A 19,173-nucleotide genomic window follows, 5' to 3' on the forward strand; every position below is an offset into this window, starting at 1 on the left:
ACAAGTTCTGAGTATCTTTTGAACTATGTTTTGTATTCCAACTCCATGCTCCTTTTTCTGCATCAGAGAAAGAGTTAAAGCTGATGAGCATGTCCTTTTTGCCGTATCAGACTGAAAATGTCAAGGAGCTGGGAGGAGACAGAACATTAGTGAAGTTGGTTCGTTTTTGTTTAAGAAGATATTTATAGCTTTTCCTTAACTGTTCATTTCATTGAGAGAGAACACCAGACATGGAAATTAGTATTAACCAGGGGCTTGAAAACCGGGACTGTTTGGGTGACCTTGACTGAGCATCAAGGAGGCAGCCTTTATTTCCCCTTAGAGTTAGCGTACCATCTCTGTTCTGTCATTGAGATGTATACAAATGGGGCTTCCTCTACAGCTGACTATTTCCACGAGTCTTTTTTAAAACTAACACTAATCCATCTCTAAACATGTTTTGACAGAATTTCCACATACTTGCACTTGAACTCAATACTCCCAGAATATAAAGTACTCTATCTTAGTCAACAAAAAACCCAACAGTGCACCTCTGGGCAGTTATCAGACTGCAGTGAATCTTTTATTACAAATAATTAAATCTCTCCATAATGTCTCAGACAATATCAAACACCATTTCATATTTCTAATAGAGAACAGAGCAGGCAGTCAGCACTGGAACCAAGTGAGGACAAGTGTTAAATTTCAAGCTTCTGATCACACCCCCTGGTGACCAAAACTTATGTGTCACTTTCTCACATGACCGACTGTACGTCTCACACATCTTGTCACAGTGGAGACAGAAGTTTCTAGTTCATCTTGTAAGTGCAGGCAGTTGAGAGAGATAAAACCCAGTGAAAACACATCTATCTCAATTCAACTCAGTTAACAACAACAACAACAAAAGCAAATTTAAATTAGTTGTTTTGAGGGGAAAGCGGGCAAGGAAGGTATGGGGTTAGTTAAGAGTCAAAACTATGACAAAGGCTGGTAGCTGTACATGGTATGTTGTAGCTCTGGAAACTACCTGTCACGTGATATTCAAAAATAAAGTGGCTTCTGTGGATTTTTTTCTTTTTTGGTATTGTAAACATGTGCTGTTTAATAGTACCCGAATTTAATTTAAAACATTTTTTTCTCTTTGCAAACAAAACAAAATTTAAAGCCTTTAAGGCAAACATCTCCCTAAGGAAAAAAAAAAAAGTCATTTGTTATAAAACTGTGAGGACACCCAAGCAAGCCCCCACTTAAGATTCGTCAGCATGAACTTGAGAGCTTTTGTCCACTGTTCCTCAGAGTTAAACTGGGTTTTGATGGAATAGGAGCCGCCACTGCCTCCTGTGTCTTCAATCTTGCCTTTCTCCACATCCATCCTGCAGACGGACAGAGCAGAGCTCATTAGTAACTGAGACCCGAGTTAAGTCAGTTTGGGCAAATGGGCAGGGACTTGATCATGGGACCATTCACGTCATTTTATCAAAGAACTCTTGGCCAGGAATGGTAGTGTATTTTGGATTTGCTTGAAAGCCAAACATCAAGAAGGCTGTCACAAGAGCCTCATTGTCATTGCAGAGTACAGGGACAGGTCACACACCCAAATAAATGAGAAGCCGGGAGCAGAGGGCATGCGGGGGTTACAGTACTCCTGACCGTTTTTCTAGGCATCCCTGAACTCATGGGGAGAGAAGGGCGGCAGAAGAAACAAAATGCTAGGCGTTACTCTCTTGAACTAAGGTCTGTATCACTGGGCTCCTACAAAATTTGACCAAAAGAAGCATTCCTGTGTAATTTCCAAGGGCTGAAGGGGACAAACTTCCTGAAATTAGAGAGCTGGTTTGAGCTCTGTGCTACAAAAATCCCCCCAAAGCACCGAAGATAATATTCTTTCTCCTCAGGGACCAGGCGGTCACATTCGGTCCTGCTCGGAATGCTGTATCCATCTCTGCCCATCAGTGTCATGGGATTTTGCAGCATTGCCTGCTTTCCCACCATTTACACTGTTTGCTTCCATTCTTACTGTCCCTTCAATTCTGCTCAATTTGGTCCCACTCCAGGTGCATTCAGCATTAAGGAATACTGACCTGTAAGGAAGACAAAAGCGTGTCTCGCCTTTCTCAACCTCTTCTTTGAACTGCTGCACACAGTCCAGGAACGCCACCATGGCATGGTCAAACTTGTTGTCCCAGAAAAACCGCAACCCCCCAGAACAATATAATGGCAGCTCCTGCCCAAGAAGAGAGAGAACCAGCTGAGGGGGCGGCACCGAGACAGGCTACCAGAGATCGCGGCCAAGCCCAGCAACCTCTCGAGTCATGTTCTGTCTGCATTCCACTGGAAACAGTCCACTTGGGCCAATCCGATGCACCTAAAACTGCTTCGCCATCACCGGAAATGTATTAAACCCCTATCTCACACTGATTCCTTTCGACCCCAGCACACACCTCCTCCTCCTTTGTGCCCTTAGCCCTTTTCAACAGACTGTAAAAACCTCCTTGGTGTCTCCAGGCCCCGAAGAGCTATTCCTGAACTAGACAAAACACTGAACAAGACATGGGGTCATGAGACCCCTCTAAGAAAGAAAGAAAGATGCTATTATCAAAAGTAAACCATTCCGTCAGGAGGTACAAGGATCCTGCATTCCACTGAAAATGGGGCTTCCCAGAATACCTTCGATTTGTCTGTCAGGGACTCCAGATACGAATGGTTTCCGTAGGGAACAAGTCGATACCTAAAATGAAGACGCACACGGAGATGGATACAGGATTCCTTCTAAAGTGATTACTGGAATGTTATAACCCAGTGATTTTCAGCCTTCATCCTACCCAAGGACTACTTTTATTTTTCCCACCCCTCTCCCTCACCTCCCCATAGACTCCATGTTTAGAAGACGCTGTTTACCAAACAAACTACAGTTACAATATAATTGTCTGGGGGTCTTTCATTGGTACACGTAGGCTTTGTTTAGGCTGAAAAAAACAAAAGCTGAAAACAGCTTGAGGAACCACCAAGGTTCTGCACACGATGGGCTGGGGACCATAGCTCTGGTCGTGCAGTTCAAGGACCGCTGGATGAGTGGAAAGAGCCCTATCGTAAGGGGGGAAATCAGAAGCGGAATCTCCACAGACAGAAAACTCTCAGTGTGTTGGGAGCAAGGGCTCCGGCCACAGCAGAGGAGTGAGGGGCTGGAGATACAGATTATATCCGGGACGCGCCACACCCCAAGAGAGGAGAGGCAATTCTTACCTCTGGAATTTCAGGCCCATCTTATTGGCCAGGGCATGGAGCAGCAACACCGTCTGGCCCCAAGCAGCATTGATCTCATTCCATTCCACGGGAACACTGGGCAGGCGACCCAGTCGGAAGTTATTGATTGTGCCGAACTGTCCGCTGTGCCTGGAGGAAGGCAGGAGGGTGGGGGGAAGTACAGGGACCCCTGAACACTCAGCAACTTGAGACTTCGGGCTCACACCCAAACCCTCGCATGAATCTCTCTCCTCATCTCCACACTCACATACCCAAGCTCTACTTGGCACTTTATTTATTTAAGAAGCTCTATGCCCAACGTGGGGCTCGGACTCACGCCCCCAGGATCAAGAGTCGGACGCTTTACCGACTGAGCCAGCCAGGTGCCCCTCTACTTGGCACTTTAAATACGTGTCCAAACATGAGTCATCATCTTTCCCCGTGCTCAGATGCCAAAGCAGAAACGGGGAACATCATTCTTGAATGCTCTCTCTCTGCTCCCTCCCCTCAAAAACCACCAAGCTCTCTTGATTGGACTTCCTAAGTATCTCTTCAATCTATCCACTTTTTTCCAAACTCAATGCTGCTGCTCTATCTTCGTCCGCTTAGAGTCCTACTGACAAGTCTCCTTACCACTGGCACTGCCCTCCTCCCCCCAACACTTCCCACACCGCAGGTGAGGCCATCATTCACAAACGCAAATGCAAGTATGTCACTTCTCTGCATAAAATGCTTCAGTGGTTTCCACTGCCCTTTGGACGAAGCCCAAATCCCTTCATGAGGCCTACGAGCTTCCTGGGGAACTGGTCACTCTCCAGTTTCATATCCTGTCACTCTCCCCTTTACACTCAATCTCCAGTCACAATCAGCTCCTTTCAGTTCTCTGGACTCACCACTCCCATGTTCCTCTGTTTCTCTGCACATGACGTTCTCTGCCAGGAACCCCCCTCTGCAGACTTCCACTTCATGTCTCAGCTGAAACATCCACCTCCCCTGGGGCGGACTTTCCATGTGGCCTTCCCAAATTGAGCCGAGGGCCTTTATGTGGCCCCAGGGCCCCCCACCCCGGGGGGTTCACAGTTATCACGCTGCATCGCAACTGGCTACCACAATATAAGCAACTAGAAGGTAGAATGCATGTTGTCTGCTGTTGCCCTTCTGGTGCTGAACACGGTGCCTACCATGTGTGAGATGCTCAACAAATACTAGTTAAACGGACAAAATGTCGAATAAGTACGTCCACGATCCTAGGGGTAGCACCCAGGCAGACGACAAGGCTTTCATGGGACTAGAGGGCTCACATCTTTTCCTTTCCTTGGGGGAGTGGATGTCACCAAGCTCTACAACTACAACCCCCGGAGGTGCCTATCCCATCACAGGGAATGAAAGCAACCTGGATGGGAAGACCACGTACAGTCCTACTTCGTGGGAGATGGGCACCCCGGCCTAGTGGATGGCAGCTAAGGTGTACGTGTGCAGTGCTCCCCAGGCCCTCCTCCCCCTCCAGCCCGCATTACCAGATGTGGAAGGTCGCATTAAAGACGTTAGTTTTCTTCAGCTTGTCCAGCTGCATCTGGGCATAACGCATCTGGTTTTCCACACTCTTCAGCTCATCGTCCAGCTCCAGCTGTTGTCGTTTAAATTCACTGTATTCCCTCTGATACCTGTGAGCAGCAAGGTGGCCACTGAAAGATGTCGGTCTGGGGCTGAAACTTCTCTCTCACCACCCCTCATAACAATTTAGTCTGGTGGTTACGGTGAGACCTAGTTACAGCATCCTTTCCATTCGGCACAGATCCCATTCAAAGGAACATACAGGCCCTAGTTGTTCTGCCCGCGAGGGACAGAAGGGTCTCAAATTCCAGCTGCCCACATGCAAAAGGTAGAGGAAAACAGGACTCTCCTAAACCAGGGCCAAGCACCTCTCCTATTTCTGATCTTTTACAGAAGTGAGGTGAGGGGGTTAAGAGTGGCTTCTTCTGTGAACTGACCGTAACTGAACGTCCAGAACTTCATTTCTATGCACGTAACGGTCCTTTATAGTTAGCATACACCATTTCCAAGGGAACTTGTTCACTACTTTAAAAAATTAACTTTTTTCTCTGTCCATCACTTCCCCAACTTTAGTTAGTGTGGACACTGGGTCTCCCCCACTGGGCAGAGGGTTCCCTCAGGTCAAGATCACCAGTGAAATTTTGGGGCTGGGAAAGAACGAATGTAGGCTAACATGCTTGTCTTTCCAGAGGATGCCAGCTTGGGTGGCTGACTTCAGTTCCCTACACGGCAGAAATGCAACTAGAACCCTCGTTTCTCTGCTGTTTAACCGATAAGCTTTTTTCACTTAATGAGGATGACCCCTCATACAGAACCCTCCCAAAAGACCTCGAGAAACAGGGCCTGGAAACAGTATGTGGGATCCGGAGCCGACAAGCTGCCAAACGACAGGCGTCTGCAGCTTACAAACTACTCAGACACATTCAGTTAGAAGCCACTTCTTCTCCTGGGGCCTCGAGGCCAGGAAGACAGAGGAACAGGGTGACTACTCACTGAGCTTCCTCCTGATCGAGTCTCTCAGCCTCAGCCTGGACCTTCTCGAGATTTTCCGCCACGATCTTACGGTTCTTTTCCACATCTTCCAGCTCCTGGATCAGCCTCCCCTCCTCCAACACCAGCTCCTTCAGCTCCAACTGCAGCTGCTCGCTGTCATCCTCGCTCATCTGCTCTAAGATCTCCAAACAGCGTCTGCCAAGGACACAGGCAGAATATACTCACCGCGGGGAACCTGTGACGCTGTCTCCCTGAGCGGCGCACAGCCCCCGGGCAAGAGCCGAGCAGTCTCAGAGCAGGGACCGCTCTCAGCTCCAGATCTCAGTTTCCGGGCACTGGCTCCAGAGGCACTCACTTGTAGTTCTGACACTCATTTTCAGTGACGTTAAGCTGAGTGTCCAGCTGGTCTAAGAGAGTATCTGTGCATTCCTCACACAGTGGGTGATCCACATCTGTCTGGCCTGACATGATGTCAAAAAGGTCCCCAGTGACCTGCAAGTGTGGGGTGTGGCAGAGTCAGGGTAGGGCCTGCCCCATGCGACCTGGCCGGCCACCCGCTCTAGCAGCCAGGCCCACTTGCCTTCAGTCTCCGGCTGAGGTTCTCCATGGTGCCGCCATCAGATGCCTCCCCGATCAAAGTGAAGCTGTTGGCACTTTCTGTAGACATCATCCTGCAGACAGCCCCCCGCCCACGGGCCACATGAGGGAGCAGAGAGGCCTCCTCCACCTACTGCAGTGTCGGTGGCAGAGACTCTCAAGCACCGGCTGGGGCCTCAAGGCGCATACCCACTCCTAGCCCGACTGACCTCCCAAGGGTACCTCTCTCCCAAGGGAAGGCCATGCTGGTCTTCCACAGGGGCACTCAGCACGAAGGTTGGCCTGGATGGACTAAGGAGGGAGAGGGGGCATCAAAAACTGACACGTGTGTGTGTGTCTACAGTAGGAAAGGAAGGAGAATCAGGAGAAGACCATTTTTAAATATCACACCCCTCGCCAGCAGCCTTCACATGCATCAACAACCAAGCACCTGGACGTCTAACAACATCGGCTATTTTAAAGCTTTTCAAGAGCCCATCTCTTTTATTAGTCATTCACTCCCTCAGACCTTTCTCAATTCTTCAGCATGAGAGCCACTGTCCCTTCCCACTGTGTGAATGGCTACAGGGAAAACCAGTACTGGAAGGTGATGGGCCAGGTATAAGAGAATATATCTTTTCTGTAAAAGCCGAAAGGCTAGATGATTTATCTCCATCACCTGGCTCCAGGTCTCAATTCTGGGTTCCATTAAAATTCTACTGGCCTTTGGCAAGGAATAGGGGGCTGGGGAGTGGTAGGCACCTGGCTGGGGGGATGAATCTGCGAGAGACACCATCCTGGCGAGTTTCGAGAAATGGCTCCTGGGAAGGAAATAAGAGGGCATTAGAATTCTGGCAGCTTAGAGGCAAAGCCCCGAACAGCCTCAGCACTACCTGCCTTTACCCTTGATTGATCACTGCAGGATGTGATAAACCACAGAGACTTAAGAAATAGGTATTACCTAGCCAATCCTTGGATATGTGCACGAAGAAAGGACCCCTGGTACAGACAACCCCAAGTCCCATGTGATTTTTTGTGGGAAACAACATCTCCTAACTATGTTATGCTCTATTGTAGTTAAACTTGTATTTTCTCAACACTTACCAGTTAGGGGTAGGGGAGAAAATGCCCTGAATCATGGCACAAGGAAAAAGCCAGATCAGACTGCAGTGAAGTTTGCCATGGCATACAACAAAGTAGATAATTTATATGCTTTTGATACTTTGATATAATTTATATGTGATCAAATTCTTATGACATCTACCTTTGACAAAGAAAATTATCACTGACGTTATCACAGTTTAGAAATGACATGTTCGGGGACACCTGGGTGGCTCAGTCGGTTAAGCGTGTGCCTTCGGCTTGGGTCATGATCCCAAGGTCCCAGGATTGAGTCCCACAAGGGGCTCCTTACTCAGCAGGGACCCGGCTTCTCCCTCTGCCTACCACTCCCCCTGCTTGCTCAGTCTCTCTCTCTGGCAAATAAATAAAATCTTAAAAAAAAATAAAAATAAAAACGACATGTTTGGGGTGCCTGGATGTCTCAGTTGGTTAAGTGTCTGCCTTCAGCTCAAGTCATGATCTCAGGTCTTGGGATCGAGCCGCACATTGGGCTCCCTGCTCAGCCGGGAGTCTGCTTCTTCCTCTCCCTTCCTTCCCAGCCCCTGCTCGTGCGCACACACTCTCTCTCAAATAAAATCTTTCAATAAATAAAAATGACATGTTCTCTAATACTGACGATCCTTCCTGGCTAGAGTAATCACACTGTAGTCCAAACCAAGCTACTGTGGAGAATGGAGAGGAGTGGATATTAATAATTAGCTAAGACAACAGATGTAAACCAGGTATGCCTTGGGATGACCTGGACACACAGGTCATCTCATCTCCCACCTATAATGGCTTGTAATTCTGCTTCAAATAAAAAGCCTCTCCCCACATTTTTCAATTATGCCTCATTCAGTCATTGTGTGACCTCAGGTGTACTTCAGGGCCTCCCCAGTGATCCACAGTGGCCTGGTCATGTAGAACAGCTCTTATTAACCAGAAATCCCAAAAGTCTGGGGGCTCCTGAAGCACCAAATACTCTGTAGAAACCCAGTTTGCATTCCAGTGTTTCATACTTCTCCTGAGTTAGCCTCTTCCTCTTGGGTCTCTCCCGGTTTCACCTGGGCTGTGGCAAGTAATGGAGCTAAGAACAAGGAAAATTAATATTAGAGTTAGGAGTTGTCTTAAAAAAGCCAGAGTGTGTACGAAAGTATGGGAAAACCATAAAAACAATCCTCATCACCAGTCCCACCTCCACCTTTTTCTTCAAGTACCATTTGCACATAGATAAATCTTTTGTCTTCCTCCCCTTACCCCCATTAAATCAGATTAAGGAATTGTTAACTTTTTCCCACTGCAGTATCATGACTGTGTTTTTAAAAAGACACCTTATCTTTCAAAAATACTTACCAAAACATTTACAGTATTTTTGTTTGGGATTTGCTCCAAAATAATTTGGGGTGGGAGGGGAATAGATGGGGCTGCAGACGAAACATGTTTTAAATATGCACTGATAATTGTCGAGTCTAGATAATGGGTATGTGAAGGTTCATTATATACTCTGAAGTTTTCCACAACAAAAGTTAACATCCCTTTTCCTCCAGAATAACTTGGAAGGAACGTGAGCGAACTTTCTGGGAAGATGAAAACTTTCTACACCCCAATGATCTGAGTAACATGAGCGTATCCATTTTGTCAAAAATGCACAGCTAAGATTTGTGCATTTAAAGGCATGACATTTTTAAAAAAAGAATAAAAAAAACAACATAACTGGGGATAGTAAGTGAGTGAAAATACAGAGAACACAAAAATGGCAGAATGTGGCTTATTGTTGAAGCTGGGTGATGGATATGAGGGAGCTCATTATCCTGTTCCCTTGACTATATGATTGAAATTTTCTGCAATAAAAGGTTAAAAATATATTGAAGAGTTAATTCCACTCAAAAAGAGAAATTGGTAGCAATAATAATAGCTAACACTTGAGTACTATTTGCCCAGCATATCCCTAAATACCTATGTTTTTCATCATCTTCGATCCTTACAACTACCCTGAGGTCGTTTTACCTTTTACAGATAAAGAAACCAAGAAACCCGGGGTTAGAAAGTAAAGTAACTTGCAAAAAGCCATTCAGCTAGTAAATGACACTTAGGATTTAAATCCAAGGAGGCTGGCTCTGGACCCAAGAACTTATTTAAACTATCTATTCAGCCTTTTCTTTCTTTTGTCTCTAACTTCATCTCACTCCTTGGGACTTTAAGACTCTGTTTCTTCATTTAGCTGCTGTTGGCCACTGGATAAGTCACTTAACCTCTCTGAGCCTCAATTCCTCATCTGTAAAATGATGACTGTACTCCTCCACTGGGGCTGTTGCAGGGATAAATGATGTAATGCATGTAACGCACTTGCTATATGGCGAGCCCTCAACAAATACTGTTTATTATTATATATACATATTCCTTTACTCTGAAACAGCAGGAGCAGAAAACTAAGGGCCTTTCCTTAAAATAGGAAGCTCTCAGAAGCACACTCCTTCATGTTCCTGTTGAGAAAACAGGGAGCCTGAAAGATGAAGTGACTTTCCTAGGTTCACAGCGAGTCTGTGGCAGATTACAAAGACAGCCACCTTAAGACAGCTGCCCACTTTCCACGATCTTGACCACCCTCTTTCCAAGGGTCTCCCTGACCTGTGAGCTCCTGGATGGTGACACGATCCAGGATCTTGAAGCTTGTGTCCAGTTTCAGGGGCTGGCTGCAACGCTGGCACACGAAGCTCACCTGCATGGTGCTGCTGGAAGTTTTAGACCCCTCCATCCCTGCAGCGGTAGAGAGGAGGCGATGTTAGATTGAATCAGTGCCCTTGAACCCTAGGTCCGGGGCTACCACCTGCCCCGCTGGTATAGTTCCCTGTAGGAGAGGTCGGATACCAGGCGGTCCCGTTTCCGGGGCACCCCTGGCAAAGGCAGTTTACCAGCCCAGAGTCAGCAAGCGGCTTCGACAGGAGCCGTCAGGGTTCCCAGGCTCCCTTCTAAAGCCCCATTTCAGCCCCCGACGCTCGTCACCTCGGGACCCGGAGCCCGCCACCCTGGTCCGGTCTACCGCGGGGGCACCGTGGTGTCGGGTCTGCCCGGGAGCGAGGCCTCCAGGGCTGCCATCGCCCAGTCTTCTGCTACTTCCCGGTCGGCCAGCGGAGGACTTCCGCCCGGACCGGACGTGACGTCATGACCGTCCTGTGTCGCTCGGGAGGTCGGTCCTGGTCTACTTGTTTAAGGGCCCCGCCGCGCCACCTAGAGGCTGAGCTGGGAAGCGCGGCAGGCATCGGCGGGTGGGCAATGGTAACGAGGGGAGATGCAAGGACCGAGTTGGAAAAGAATGAGGAGCCTTACCCGATCTGTAATTCTGGGACTTTTCTTTAGATTTGCTACTTCCGAACGGAACCACTTTAATTCTTCTTGCAGTATCAGTTTGAAAAATTTCTCCTTGGGGGAGCTGGGCTTTCTTTCAAATGCCCCTGAAAGAGTGATAGACACACTTGGAGGGGAAGGTGAGGAGGTAAATTTTATTGTGTTTTATTTTATATTTTAAAATTTCAGTTATTAATTAGAGAAAATCAAGCGCTTCAGATGTCACATATTCAGTTATTAAATTTATAAAACTAAAACATTTTTGTTTTGGTGCAGGAATAGACCACAATCAATGGAACATAATATAGTTCAAAAATAGACCAAGTTTACAGGGGATTTACTATGTGGTAAAAGCTAGTATTTCAAATCAGTGGGGAAATGAGCTACTTAGTAAGTGATGATTGGAGCCAAAGAGCCATGTAGATAGCAGAGAGCTGAATCTCTACCTCCCTGTTTACACCGAAAGAAGCTCCAAGTTGATCACAAATTTAAGCATCAAAAACTCAATGGTAAAAGGTACTAGATGAAAGTGTTAGTGAATAGTTTTTATAATCTTGGAGTGGAGAAAGTCTAACTATGACATGAAAATCAAAAACCAAAAGGAAAATATGGAATTTTACTCCTTAGAAATTAAAGCTTTCTGAGCCATCAATGACACTGTAAAAAAATTTTACAAAAGAAAAATGTAGAAAATAATTGCAACTCATAAGACAGGCGAATTTCCTCAATATACAGAGTTTTATTCAAAAAAACACCAAAAGACCAGTAATGAAATGGGCAAAAAATATGAAAAGGTGATCTCCCAGAACGACAAATAATTGATAAAGAAAGAGATGTTTCGTTTCATTTGTAATTAAGTCAATGGAAGTTAAACTTAAGTGGGGCAGCATTGCTGATTTATGAGATTTGTAAAGGCTAAACCAGTTGATAACATCCAGTGCTGATGAGCATTCATGAAACTCTAGAATACCTTTGGCTGGGAGTGCAAATTCGTATAATCTTTTCAGAGGTCAATTTGGAAGCGTCAATCAAATTTTTAAGTGTTCATATTCTTTGACTCATAAAATCTCTTTCTAGGAATTTTCCTAATGTATGTACAAGTGCTCAAATATATACGTATAAGAGGGGCGCCTGGGTGGCACAGCGGTTAAGCGTCTGCCTTCGGCTCAGGGCGTGATCCTGGCATTATGGGATCGAGCCCCACATCAGGCTCCTCTGTTATGAGCCTGCTTCTTCCTCTCCCACTCCCCCTGCTTGTGTTCCCTCTCTCGCTGGCTGTCTCTATCTCTGTCGAATAAATAAATAAAATATTTAAAAAAAATATATACGTATAAGAATGTTCACTGCTTAATGTCCTTCAGTCACAGAGGATTGTTTAAATAAATTATGGTCTTATTCATTCAACAGAATACTATGCAGCCATTAAAAAGAATAAAGTAAAATTGCTTTTTATTTGGTTAATTTGGCCACTTTGAGAACGGTCTGAAGAAGGGCAAAGGTGGCAACAGGGAGACGAGCTAAGAGGTTTTTCCATGAATTGAGACAAGAGGTGTCAATTGAAATAAAAATTATGGGCAGTATACACGGTATGATTTTATTTGAATAAAAAATAACATGACATATGATATGACACGTATTATGTGTTATGTGGAGAATGGGACAGAGACTTTTTCTTCTACTTAAGACAATTGTATACTGCCGGATTTTTTTCACAATAAGCCTACAATTCATTTCCAACAAAATTAAACCTCTATAGGAAGATAATATAACAAATACAGGAAGTTAGGGGAATAGTGTCATAAAGTTACCCATGATGTCACCACACTAGAATTTTTGTTTTCCATTAAGATGTGTTTTTCCTGTGTACCTTAACGCAGTTGTATTTATATTTAGAATCTTTATGTAATTTTTGTATCTTGCTTTTAAAATTTAATATTGCATATTATTTTATATTTTGCTACACAATTTTTGTAATTATCATTCTCTTGGCTGCCTTATGTTACATCAAATGAGTGACCTTAACGTATTTCTTTTTTGCTGGAAATTTCCATTGTCTCCAGTTTGGGTGATTACAATAATGCTGCAATGAAGAGCTGACCGCTTCCTTGTGTTAGAGTCTCACAATTGGGATTACTGAATTAAATGAGCATGGCTGTTTCATGTCTACTGACTAACATCAGCAGTTGCTTTAGAAAATGGTTGCACATAATTATATTCTACCTCCAATAATGTATGAGAGAGCCTGTTTCACGATGCCCTGGCCAGTATTAAATATCATATATCTGAGGACTAAGGGCCAAAAAAATTTCACTTCCCTGTTATTTTCATTGGCATCATTGTTTACTTGTATATAGTGGGTTGCTTTAGTTTCTCTTTTGTGAAGTTTCTGTTTGCATCCTTTGCCCATTTATCTGCTAGGTTCTTAATATTTTTCTTAACATTTTTCATCAGTTTATGTGAATTCTATTTAATCAAGGTGTTTTCTGGATGTGCAAAAGTTTTACATTTTTATAAAGTCAAATCTGCTTTTTTTCTTGGTGACTTCTATTGCTTAGAAAGTTGTTTCCACAGAATAAATAAATATTTAAATGAAATTAAAAATTTTAAAAGATTTTATTTATTTATTTGGGAGAGAGAGGGAGAGAGAGTACAACCGGGGGAGGAGCAGAGGGAGGGGGACAAGCAGACTCCCGCTGTTCATGGAGCCTGACGCAAGGTTTGATGCCACAACCCTGAGATCATGACCAGAGCTGAAATCAAGAGTTGGACATTTAACTGACTGAGCCACCCAGGTGCCCCCAAATTAAATTAAAAAAAAATTGTTCCCACTTCCAGAAATAATGTTCCTATTATCTTAAATGTATGTGATCTTCCTATAATTGGTATTAGATGTATTATGCAGAACCAGATTGGTCTTCTCCTGGTGTTCTAACTAATTAGAGGTTACACACTTCTTCCTCTTGGATCTTTCAGCCTGAGACCACACCCCCACACACACACTCTGGGGGAGGTGAGGGGAATCATCCCGAAGGAATTCTCACCTTGGCATAGTGTGGCCAGTTCCCGGTCCTACATTTCTTGCTGCTTGGCTGCCACTAACACTGTCTCAGAAAGGCGTGGGGATGTAACGAGCTTCTAAAGAGTAGAGCATATAGAGGTTACAACTGAGGGCTTAGAGGTCTAGGTTGCCTGGTTTCAAAAACCTATCTTTGTCATTCACCGGCTCTGACCTCATACAAGTCTGTGCCTTGTCTCCTTATTTATAAAATGAGAATAATAGTATATGTCATATAGGATAGTGTGATGATTAAATGAGCTAATAATATGAAGCACAAAGAGCGATGCCTGGCACATAGTAAATTCTCTGTGTGCCCTGATGCTTGAAGGATAATGACAGCATGCATAATGCTTCAATAATGGATTGTCAATAATGGACAAAATACCCTAATACCCTAAGTTGATTCAACAGATATTTATTGAGGATCTACTATGTGCTAGTCACTCTTCCACTTCTGGGAGGATACACTGGCGAACTATTCGAATAGCTTATATTCTAGAGGAGAGAATTTGACAATAAACTTGTACACAAATAAGATGATCAGATAATGGTAGTTATTAAGGGTTGAATTGTGCCCCACAAAATATGTTGAAGTCCTGACCGCCAGTACCTGTGAATGTGGCCTTTATTTGGAAATAGGGCCTTTACTGATGATCAAATCCAGAGGTCCTTAGGGTGGGCCCTAATCCAATTTCACTGGTGTCCTTTTACAAAGGGGCAATCTGGATACAAATATGCACGCGGACAGAGGAAAGACAGGTGAAGAGACATGGGGAGATGATTGTCTCCAAGCCAAGGAACACCTATGGATCCCGGGAGCTGGGAGACCAGACCTGGAACAGGTTCCTCCCTGGCACCTTCAGAGGGAGCACAGTCCTGCTGACACTTTGATTTCAAACTTCTAGTCCCCAGAACTGTAAGAGAATTCTTTTCTCTTGATTGGCTCAGTCAGTTACGTGTCTGCCTTCAGTTCAGATCCTGATCCCAGGGTCCTGGGATTGAGCCCCACATCGGGCTCCCTGCTCCCTCTCCTCTCTGCTCCCTCTCCTTCCTGCTTGTGCTCTCTCTCACTATCTCTCTCTCTCTTTCAAATAAATAAAATATTAAAAAAAAACAAGTGAGGAGATGGAGAAAAGCATATTCATACAGGTAAAGCTAACAGGACCTGCTGATGGATTAGATGTGGGGAGATGAAGGAAAGAGAGGAATCAAGGTTGACACTTCCATGTTTGGTTTGAACAACTAAGTGGATAGTTGTCCGTTACTGAGATGGGGAAGAGCAGGAAAATAACAGGTGTATGGAAGAATCAAGAATCCTGGTTTGGCCACACCAAGCTTGAGATGCCTATTTGCTACCCAAGTAGGAATGTCAAATAGACTATTGGAGATCAGTGAAGATGTCAGGACTGGAGATACAAATATAGAACCATCAGGATACAGATGATATTCATACCTATGAACATAGGTAATACTTCTTAGGGAGAAAGTGTAAGTAGAGAATAATAAAGGCTGTAGGACTAAGCCCTGGAGCATGCCGCCATTAAGAAGGGAGCAGTGAGGGGCGCCTGGGTGGCTCAGTCATTAAGCGTCTGCCTTTGGCTCAGGGCATGATCCCGGTGTTCTGGGATCAAGCCCCACATCAGGCTTCTCTGATGGGAACCTGCTTCTTCCTCTCCCACTCCCTCTGCTTGTGTTCCCTCTCTCACTGGCTGTCTCTCTCTGTAAAATGAATAAATAAAATCTTAAAAAAAAAGAAGAAGAAGAAAGAAGGGAGCAGTGGAGGAAGACCCAGCAAAGGAAATAGTTCACCAGTGAAATTGAAGGAATGTTGGAAGAACAGGTTGCCATGTATGTTTTAAAAGGTGGAGTGGTTAGGGATGCCTGGGTGGCTCAGTCAGTTAGGTGTCCATTTCTTGATGTTGGCCTATGATTTTCGGTCATGATCTCAGTGTTGTGAGATCTAGCTCCGTGTTGGGCTCCATGTTCAGTGACAAGTCTGCTTGAAATTTTCTCTCTCCCTCTGGCCCTCCCCCTGCTTGTGCACTCTCTATATGAATAGATAAATAAATAAATAAATAAATAAATAAATAAATAAAATCTTTAAACTTTTTTTTAAAAAGGTGGAGTGGTTAATGTGTACCACTGAGAAATTCAAGATGAAGAGAGGTGACCCCTGGTGCTATTAGTAGGGCAGTAATTAGTAACCTAACAAGAACTATCTTAGAACGTGGGGTGGGAGAGCCTGGGTGGATTGGAATGAGTGGGAGATGAAGTAGAGTAAGACACAATAATATCATTCAAGAAGTCTTGGCATGGAGAAGAGCGCAGAAATGGAGTGATAGCTACAGAGGAATCTGGGTCCATTTTTCACAAGATGGGAGGAACTTGTCATGTTTGGAAATGATCCAGTAGAGAGGGATGAATGTAATATAGGGGAAAAATGGATAATCACAGGAGCACAGACCAAGGGATCTTTCCTTCAATGAAAGAGGAGGAAAGGCAGAAAATACTTGCTGGCTGGCAAACTTGGTGGGGAGAGGAAGTTCTCATTTGCTTGTTTTCTCAATGAAGAATGAGCCAAAATCATAAATTGGATGTGGTGGGGGAGGGATAGTGAAGGATTAGGGAAATGAGAAAGCATGACAGTCATTTGGAGTGGAGGAGAGTACATTTGTCAGGGACATGTAGTAGGCTCTCCGGCAGTGCTGTGCACCCATTTGAGATTTGTGGACATGAATTTAAAGTGAGACCAGTCATCAATGATCATGTTTGATTCACAAGCACCAGAAATGAATCCAGTTTGTTGAATGCATTGGCCCTTGGCAATTGTTCACTGAATAAATAAATAAATAAATAAATGAGCGGACTATTATATAAAACATTTGGATAAGGGAGGAGGAAGGGAAATAAAGAATGAATGTGGGGCGCCTAGGTGGCTCAGTCGGTTAAGCATCTGCCTTTGGCTCAGATCATGATCCCAGAGTCCCAAGATTGAGTCCCACATTGGGCTCCCTGCTCAGAGGGGAGTCTGCTTCCCCCTCTGCCTGTCACCCCGCTCTTGTGCTCTCTCTCACTCTCTCTCAAATAAATAAATAAAATCTTAAAAGAAAAACAACAAAAATGAATGTGTATCCGTCTACTTACAACCCACCTGAAGACAAAACACAATTATTTGAGAACAAAGCCATATTTCAACAAACACAAATATATTGTTTTCAACTTAAAGTTATTAATTCTGAAAGAAACGCAGGGTAATTGTGTACTTGAAATAGGATGAACTTAATTAGGGAAAGCATTCCTTTTTTTAAAAAAGATTTTTATTCATCCATTTGTCAGAGAGAGAGAGAGAAGGAGCAGGGTAGAGGGAGAAGGTAGGTAGAGGCAGGTAGAGGGAGAAGCAGACTCCCTGCTGGGCAGGGAGCCCAATGCAGGCCTTGATCCCAAGACCTGGGATCATGACCCGAGCCGAAGGCAGACACCCAACTGACTAGCCACCCAGATATCCCTGGCAAAGCATTCCTGAAGCTAAGTTCCAGATCAGAGTTTGAAGGTTACTAGGCACAAGTGTTAACAGAAAGCAGAGGTAAAAGAGAGAAAACTAGTAGACATTACTAAGCAAGATGGGTAGTATGGGCTATGTTGCATATAGTCTTGAAGAAATGGAAAAGGACCTGGAGTCTGGAAGCAATGATGATAATAATTATATAGTTTAAGGAGTAAGCTCTTCATGCTAAGCGCTAACAGGTAGCTTGATTGACAATGACTGCTATTTATCTGGTTCCTGCCTTGTGTCCACACACTGTGTTAGTTCTTTTTTTTTAAATTTTTTTAAAGATTTTATTTATTTATTTGACAGAGATAGAGATAGCCAGCGAGAGAGGGAACACAGCAGGGGGAGTGGGAGAGGAAGAAGCAGGCTCATAGTGGAGGAGCCTGATGTGGAGCTCAATCCCATAACGCCGGGATCACGCCCTGAGCCAAAGGCAGACGCCCAACCGCTGTGCCACCCAGGCGCCCCCACTGTGTTAGTTCTTTTACGTATTTATGATTTCCAATATTCACAAACACTCCACAGAATTACATATTATTTATTTATTTATTTATTATCAAAATTCCTTTTCACAGATAAGGGAATTGAGACCCAGCATTTCAGTCATTTCCCCAAAATATCATAGTAAGGAGCTGAGGTATGATTTGAACTGAGGTATCTCTCTGATTCCAAAGGCCATGGTCAATGACACTTCATCTGTGTATTCCCCCCATTCCCCTTGTGCTTAGCACAGAGGCCTTCCCAGGATAAATGCTGAGCATCAAGAATGACCCCAAAATGTACATCAGACAACCTGCCTTCATACTTAATCCAAATTGTTTCCCAATAACCCTCCCCACCTTACTCCCACCCCCCACTCACTAACTAGTCTTTCAATTTCTTCAACAGGACAACCTCTTTCCTTCCCCCGAGCATTTGCTTGGGCTGCGTCTGTACCTTTGGAGGCACTTCCCCCTCACTCTTCCCATGCTAACCTTTTTATATCCTTTAGATCCTAGCTTGTCACTTCATCCGAGAGGCTGTCCTTGGCCATTCTATCTAAAATAGACCCCTGGTGTTCTCTACATCAGTCATTTCTTTCCTAACATTTAACAAATCTTGCAATTATGTTGTCAGGTTATTTTCTGATGTCTTTCCCCAGTATTAAGACCCGGGAGGCCGGAGAACTTGAGTCTTGTTTATCTTTGACTTCCCTGAGATGTGCTTTTCGATACAGGAGTCACTAGCCACGTGTGGAACCTCTGAATTGAGATGTGTGAAATTAGTGAAATACAGTCAGTGTGAAATTCATACTGGATTTCAAAGACTTGGCATGAGAAAAGAATGTGTAAGACCTCATTCATATTTTTATATTGATTACATGTTGAAATGATGTTTGGATAAAATGGGTTAAATCTATGATTAAAATTATTTTCACCTGTTTTACCTTTTAATGTGGCTACTAGATAATTTTTACTCGTATAAGTGCCTCGTGTATTTCTAGGCTCTGGGACAATGCTGTCCCAGGGCCTACCTAGTACATTGTCCTGCCCCCATTTTATTATTTTTTTAATTTTTATTTATTTTATTAAAGGAGTCTTTTTTTTTTTTTTTTTAAGATTTTATTTGACAGAGAGAGACAGCCAGCGAGAGAAGGAACACAAGCAGGGGGAGTGGGAGAGGGAGAACCAGGCTCCCAGAGAAGGAGCCTGATGCGGGGCTAGATCCCAGAACGCCGGAATCACGCCCTGAGCCGAAGTCAGACGCTTAACGACTGCGCTGCCCAGGCGCCCCC

The 19,173-nt window shown here is 44.4% G+C and overlaps 1 protein-coding gene across 2 annotated transcripts; it reads right to left on the reverse strand.

Moving 5' to 3' along the window:
* Positions 1–535: 535 nt before the first annotated feature.
* On the reverse strand, positions 536–10,586 carry BECN1 (beclin 1). Of its 2 annotated transcripts, XM_011228640.3 has the most exons (13): positions 10,450–10,586; positions 10,075–10,203; positions 8,466–8,533; positions 7,108–7,166; positions 6,589–6,657; positions 6,350–6,440; positions 6,125–6,261; positions 5,770–5,964; positions 4,740–4,886; positions 3,223–3,372; positions 2,647–2,707; positions 2,061–2,203; positions 536–1,352 (listed from the first exon to the last, which is right to left on the reverse strand). In XM_011228640.3, the coding sequence occupies exons 2-13, from the start codon at positions 10,199–10,201 to the stop codon at positions 1,184–1,186; spliced, it is 1,416 nt and encodes a 471-aa protein (XP_011226942.1). In that variant the 5' UTR covers positions 10,202–10,203; positions 10,450–10,586; the 3' UTR covers positions 536–1,183. The 2 variants fall into 2 exon arrangements, with proteins under 2 accessions (XP_011226942.1, XP_002922194.1); XM_002922148.4 differs by lacking the exon at positions 6,589–6,657.
* Positions 10,587–19,173: the final 8,587 nt, after the last annotated feature.

This window comes from Ailuropoda melanoleuca, chromosome 13 (genome assembly GCF_002007445.2).
Source record: "Ailuropoda melanoleuca isolate Jingjing chromosome 13, ASM200744v2, whole genome shotgun sequence".
NCBI lineage: Eukaryota > Metazoa > Chordata > Mammalia > Carnivora > Ursidae > Ailuropoda > Ailuropoda melanoleuca.

What these genes read in the sequence shown, in the direction of transcription:
- BECN1 (XM_011228640.3), bottom strand. Translation starts at nt 10,201, where the DNA reads ATGGAGGGGTCTAAAACTTCCAGCAGCACCATGCAGGTGAGCTTCGTG. An exon ending in AGATTCATCCCCCCAGCCAG is followed by an intron (nt 6,658 to 7,107) that starts GTGCCTACCACT and finishes CTCCCTCCTTAG; the next exon opens with TCCATCCAGGCCAACCTTCG. An exon ending in AATGAGTGTCAGAACTACAA is followed by an intron (nt 5,965 to 6,124) that starts GTGAGTGCCTCT and finishes TGTCCTTGGCAG; the next exon opens with ACGCTGTTTGGAGATCTTAG.